At 39.0% G+C, this 6,590-nt stretch overlaps 1 protein-coding gene across 4 annotated transcripts; it reads right to left on the bottom strand.

Moving 5' to 3' along the window:
- Window positions 1-247: 247 nt before the first annotated feature.
- On the bottom strand, window positions 248-6,490 carry LOC119506202 (transcription elongation factor A protein-like 1). Of its 4 annotated transcripts, none has more exons than XM_037799181.1 (2): window positions 6,345-6,490; window positions 248-2,207 (listed from the first exon to the last, which is right to left on the bottom strand). In XM_037799181.1, exon 2 carries the CDS (start codon window positions 2,049-2,051, stop codon window positions 1,575-1,577), a length of 477 nt encoding a protein of 158 aa, XP_037655109.1. In that variant the 5' UTR covers window positions 2,052-2,207; window positions 6,345-6,490; the 3' UTR covers window positions 248-1,574. The 4 variants fall into 4 exon arrangements, with proteins under 4 accessions (XP_037655109.1, XP_037655111.1, XP_037655112.1 ...); XM_037799183.1 differs by having other exon boundaries at window positions 6,339-6,478; XM_037799184.1 differs by lacking the exon at window positions 6,345-6,490 and adding an exon at window positions 3,341-3,420.
- Window positions 6,491-6,590: the final 100 nt, after the last annotated feature.

Here is a 6,590-nt window from a genome sequence, read left to right as displayed (position 1 = left end):
TTCTTTTGAGATACATTTCAGAGACACTTTATGAGTTGTGCAAGAAAATTACCTCAGTACTTATAGCCGTATTTCATTTTTCATCCCGATGGTATATCCAACTTGATCACCCCATGATTCATATGACTTTTGATTGTGTTCTCTAAACAATTCCCCTATTAGGGAATAAAGATTCATAATTCCAAAATGATTTCGGAAAATATTTTGAACAATGACAACATATTTAAAATAAGGACATAACTTCACAAAGTGCTACCTTGAAGAACAATATTCTTTTGGATGTATACGTGAATACATATTTTCTTAAGTTGCATTACTTTATTACAGTACTTTTATAGAATTAAAAGCAATTATATACATGTACTTATTAAATCAAACTTCAGCTAATGTACGAAAGTTTAGTTTAGCATTTTGGAAGTTGAGTTGCCCCTTTTAGTCTATGATTTATTTAGTATGCTAAATTGTTCAGAGTTGGGTTCTTCCCATATAACTGAACAACTGTAAGTTAGCTACTAAGAGAGCCTCATTTATTCTTCCAGTGACTATAGAAGAAATATAATGAATTACATCCTTTACTTCTAAATGAAGTAGTGGCTCAGAAAGCTATGAGAGAAGAAAAATGAATGTGAGAAAGGCAGAGAGAAAAATGGAGGAAAAAATATGTAAGAGCTCTGGCATGAAAGGAACCTCTAGCAGAAATTTTATTTAACCAGAAGAAGGACTGTGATGCAGAACACACTCGGTGGAAAATTTTCATCATCAGCATAGTATAAACAGAGAGACATCTGGAGAAGATATTAAAAGTATTGGTTCTTTTAAACTGTAGGATCTTAGCAGAGTACGGGAACATTGTGATTGTACTAAATTAAGTGAAGCAGAGAATAGAGATCTTTTTTATCTTCCCAACATGTTCATTCTTGCTTCCACACTAGGATGGCGATGAAGCCATATTTCTACCTAAGAGATTCGGAAGAAACTTGGGATATGTTTTTTTCTTTTTTTAAGTTCTGACAAGTATTTATTAAGTGTCCCATTGACCATATGAACTGAATGGCATTTTTTTTTATTGCTTCATATTTTTTCATTATGTCATTGTGTTGTTTTTTTAAGCATGACACAAGTTCATCTTGAAAAACTAAAAAAATTCAGATACAGCAAAAATAAAAAAACAAAATAAAAATACCTATTATCTTACCACAGATAGTCACTGTTAAGCTTCTGGTGCATATACATTCAGTTTTTTTTTTCTCTGCATGTTAATATATAAATACACAAGTATTTTTTTTACAAAAACAGGATACTATATATACTTTTTGAAAACTGTTCTTTTCACTTTACTATATAAAGTACACCTTTCCATGCATATGGGGTGAAATTCATGATGGAAAGAGGGAAACTTGCAGATTGTAGGGAAATAAAAACAGTTTTATACCAGTTACAAGAGAAACACCTAAAACAAAGCCACGCAAAAAGTTAAAATTAATAAGATAGGAAACGATCTGTAAAAAAATGCAAACAGAAATTTCAGGTGGCAATACTAATATGAGGCAAAACAGAATTCAAAGCAGAGCACATTAAATAGGATAAGGACGGTTTCGTTTTGCCTTCCAATGCATTATCATCAGTTTGTTTCTTACTCTTTTCATCTCTTCCATGTCATCTGCTACCTTTATCATCTCCTCATTGGTTAAATTCCTGCCATGTATGTCCCCTCTTAGTTGCGGGCGAGAACGAGCCAGCCTTTCTTTAAAACTTCCTTCTTCTAGCTTATCTTTTCCTACTCCACAAGGAGGCTGCTCCATTGGAGGGCGCTCCTCAAAAAGGTACTTCCTAGAAAGGCTCTCCTGAAGAGGACGCTCCTCAGAAAGTAGCATCTCAGGAAGGAGCTCAGGAAGGAGTTCTTCCGGAAAGAACTCCTCGTCCGAGGACTGCTCTGAAGACTGTTCCTCGGGGGAGTGCTTTTCCGGAGGGTGCTCCAAAGGAGGCCGCTCCTCACTGATCTTTGGCTTGCTCGGTGGCTGTTCTTCGTTTTCTTTGCATGGTTTTTCCATGTTGAGAACTGTCTTCTTTAAGCACAGTTATTCTTAGGAGACTGGACCTCTCCCGGCAGTTTGCTCCTTGTCGACCTCTCCTCAAGGTGCACCGCTGTGACGTGCCCACTTCCTTCTGCTTTCCCCCACGACCACAGGGCAATGCGGAGTTGGTGTCTGGACAGGCAAAAAGGACCAACGATACTCACTTTCATAACTCATTTAGATAGGTTATTTCAAAGCATACATTTTTTGGGGGGTTGCTAATTTTATGAAAATTTACTTAGAAAAATATTCCTCAAATATATCATCTTATATTAAGATAATCTAAACATTCTTCTCTGTTAACAGTACTTTACTACAATTATTAAGCTTAATTATGGACCATCACAATGTTCTCTCTTAAAATATTATTTTATACCCTTTACTGTCAAAGCCAGGAATCCCTAGTCCTCCAAGGAAAACATCCTATACAGGTCTTAGAGTTTGTGAATATCATTAAAAAGGAGTATGTTTCATACACAGAGTCAGAAAATACATGAAGCGAGTTGGAGGTGTTTTAGTGTTTGCATAAATAGTAGACCTTGATATTGGGAAGGATACATCTTAAACTCCTTTGTAATGAAATTGAGAATATCACAATGATATACATAATTTTTCCGTTAAATTGTTGAGAACAATTAAGCTTGCTTGAGATGTGGCTACCAAGTGTTGAGCAGGCTCATTCACTAGAAAAGCACACCAGCCTTGCCACAGATAGGGTTTGAGTTTGAAACCCAATACATTGATAAATTATTACCTCTCAGGTTGTTTGAAAGCAGTTGAAACTATGATATTTAATCCCCGAATGCCAGGAGGGTTTTTTCTTTTTTTTCTTCTTTTTCTTTTCCTCCTCTCCCCTCCCCTCTCGTCTCCTCTTCCTCCCACTCCCTCCTCCTCCCCTCCCTTTCTTTTCTTTTCTTTTCCCTGTTAAGATTATATCCAGAGTACGGATTTAGTTTTGAATCACACATAGGATTGACAAACTGGAATCCATGAACACATCTGTAGGGGACTAAGATAATATTTGGAAACTATGGCATTGCAGGAGCTATTTAAATAACTGGTGAATGTTTAGCCTAATATAGATTTGTGTGATATGATAACAGTTTTCAAACAATTAGAGTATTACCAGTTCTCTAGTATCTGCCAATCTTGTGGATATAAAACAGTTTTTCACTATGATCTTCATTTGTATTTCTCTGATTTCTAATACAGTTAGGTAACTTTTCAGATATTTATTCACTGTTGCTCTTTCTTCAAAGACATACCTGTTTATAATTTTTGCAAAGATTGTCATTTGCTCCTTAAACCTTTTAGTGGCTTCCTATCATACACAGGATAAAATCCAAGTTCCTAAGCATGGATATAAGACTTTCCATGGTCTTTCCCCTGTCTACCTCTCCAAACTCACCTCCCAGCATTGCCTTCCTCTCTCTGAATTTTCTAGAAATTCAGAACTGCTATTTCTTTACCCATCCTTGCTTTAGTCATTCTGCTTTTGCAGAGTTCCTTTCTCATTCTTGCTGATTCTGGTTAATTATCTACTCATTCTTCAAGGCTTTAGCCCACGGCATTTCTTTTTTGTTTTTAAACTTTATCAAAAAATTAAAAAACAAATTGCAAACAAAACAAAGAAATAAGAAAAACAAAAAAGCCTTTTCAAACTCCTCTTAAGCTAAGACCTACTCCTCCAAATTCCTATAGCACCTTGTGTATAATAATCTATCATCACATAGATTTTAGGCCCCTCAAGGGCAGAGACTACCTTTCGTTTATCATTTTATCTCCAGCACCTAGCCGAGTGCCTGGTCCATAGCAGCACTCAGACATAATTTGATCTCCATTGAGGTGTGTTGTATGTGTAACACTCAAGAGGCATTATCCAACAGGAAGCTAGAAATACGGATTTGAAGCTCAGAAGAAAGATTTGGGATAAAGATTTTGGTAGTAGCTGAAGTCATGTAAGGGGAAGGGGGGTAATATTTGCCAAGTGTTTACTTAATGATTGGCACACGGATCGGCATTTGTATACATATTCACAACTTTGTAAGGTAGCTATTGTATTTTATAAATGAAGAAATAGGTTCAGAAAGGTTAAGCAACGAGTCCAAGGTTCACAAAACTAAAACTATAGAGCTGGGATCTGAACCAAGGTCTTTCTAATTTCAAAGGCCAAGCTCTTTCTATCACACAACACTGGATGAAATCACCCAGAAAAGTGGACAGAGAAAGAGAGAGGGCAGAGAGCCAAAGATAGGTCCTGCAGATGGGCTTTTAGGAAGAACCCTGGAAGGGATCATGGAATGGAGGAATGCCATTAGAAACTAGTGTGTTGGGAGCCAGAGAAAAACATTTTTAGAAGAAATGATAATCATGTCAAATGCTTTAGAAAGATTAAGTAATTTAAGGCTAAAAAATGTCTTCTGAGTTTATGAACAGATCATTAGCAGCCTTGGAAATACGTAATTAGTGAGGTGGTGGGGAGAAGCTAGATTATACTGAAGAACGAACAGAAGGCAGGGATGTGGTGATGATGTGCAGACTATTTCTTCAACAATCTCAGCTGTAAAGGGAAGGGAGGCAAAATGGTAAAAAGCTAGAGTGGTACATGGGGTTTAGAAGGCTTTTGTATTTTCTTTAATATGTCATAATCATGCGCAACTTGAAATACTGAAGAGGAAGATCCAGTAGAGAGAAAGAATTAAAGATATATAAGATGGAGCAGTATTTTTGAGGAGGCAGAAGGAATGGGGTTCAAAATAATGATATTCCAATTGATATGTCAATGTAGGTATGTTCGTAGTAAGAAATGTGGGAAGAGCCAAAAATTTGAGTTCCTATTAGTGAAGTGGGACGAGAACAGGTCTAAAATGTTATATATGCATCACAAAAGTCACTTTGATTCAAAACAGGTTCTCCTTACTCATTTTCTCTGCCAAATGGATCAGTTAACATTCTCCTACTTACTAGGGCTTCAAACCTCAGTGTCATCTGTGATTTCTCCCCTTTCTTTCTTCCTAATATCTAATGAATTACGAAGTATTAGAACAGTAAGAATAGAAGGGACCTTGAGGATGTTCAAGTTAAAGATGACTAACTCACAATCCACAGAAGAGAGGTGTGCTTAAGAGTACATTATAAGTCACTATTAGCAGTTTGCTGTGAAGCAAAAGTTCCTGTCAAAAGGGGTGAATGACCTAAAAGCAGACACCTATCACACTCAATTGGGTATTTCCCTAGTCTAATATACTACTCCATGAATATTGAGTGAACCCATGAATGAATGTTGATGGTGGTGGCAAGCTGAGAAGTAAGAGTCACAGATTCATGGAGTGAATTTGAGCTTGATAGTACCTGGAAATCACACTATTTCAAAACCCTGTTTTTACTGACAAGGAATCTGAGGCCCAGAAAGATGAAATAACCTGCCCAATCTTAAAGCTAGTTACAGATAGTGCCAGGACAAAGGAGCAAAGAGGCTGCCAAAGCAAGAGGATCTAAGGAGTAGGAGGAATAAAGGTGAGGATGTGCATTGCCGTTTGATTCTCGCTTTACAACAAGAGCTTTTCCTAACCCAGGTCCTTATCACTTCATGCAAAACCATTCCCACAGCCTCCAGCAGTCCCTTTTCCATCCCGTGTCTCCCAATTTACCTAAACTTTCAAAGCCAGAGAGTCAAACACCACTTACAAAGACTTCTTTCTAGTTAAAAGCCTTCGAGGGCTCACAACTGGCAATAGGATTAAGTCCAAATTATTAGCATTTTTAATTCTCCACTCCTGTCCTATCTACCTTTTTAACCTTATCTCCCCATCTAAAAATGCTCCTTTTAGCTAGACTCCTCTATCCTATAACCTTCAAGTTCCTCTTTTTCTCTTGGAGCTGGTGGTTCTTCAGTCATTAGCCGGGCCGACCTCCTGTGCTAGTGCACATTTCCCTGCGCCTAAAGAGGCCTAGTGCTCGGTTTAATGCTCTGCTGTCCGTCTTGAAATTCTTAATTCCCCAACAAAAACTCTTAGTTTTTATTTTGCACTAGGTCTTGCAATTATGTAGCCGGTCTTGGGTCAGTTTCCTCAGCCCCTAGCCCGCGCAGAACAGTTTACCACCATTCAGAACGCACTGCTTGAATGAACTAACAAAGGGTATGAGCTCTCGCCTAACAGGCGTTAACGAAAGAGAACTGGACTGCAGCGAGGAGGTGAGCGCCACTGCCCTTCCCGCCAAGTGCTCAAAACCCTACCCAAAGCCCCCCGCGCCGTCTCAGACCCGTACCAGCTGGATTCCTCCCGGCGGCTTGCGAGCCAAATAGATTCCCAGCCCTTCCTGCGGTCCCAGCCAATGCCCGCCGCCCCTCCGGCTCCGAAACTGCAGCGGGCTCTGACTGGCTGACGGTGTTGGCCTGGGGGAGGGCGAAGAGCAACCGCCCGGGAAGGGGTGGAGCGGGAGGTCGGCCCACTGACTGGGGAGAGGACAGTGCGCAGGCGTGACTAGAAACGCGTAAACAAACAAACAAAACCG

The sequence above is a fragment of the Choloepus didactylus genome, chromosome 11, assembly GCF_015220235.1.
Source record: "Choloepus didactylus isolate mChoDid1 chromosome 11, mChoDid1.pri, whole genome shotgun sequence".
Classification (NCBI taxonomy): domain Eukaryota; kingdom Metazoa; phylum Chordata; class Mammalia; order Pilosa; family Megalonychidae; genus Choloepus; species Choloepus didactylus.
The sequence above is the reverse complement of the archived record's forward strand: the minus strand, read 5'-3'. Positions and strand labels throughout refer to the sequence as shown.

Bases quoted from the DNA above. Each gene is read 5' to 3' on its own strand.
- LOC119506202 (XM_037799181.1), bottom strand. From the start codon at position 2,051: ATGGAAAAACCATGCAAAGAAAACGAAGAACAGCCACCGAGCAAGCCA.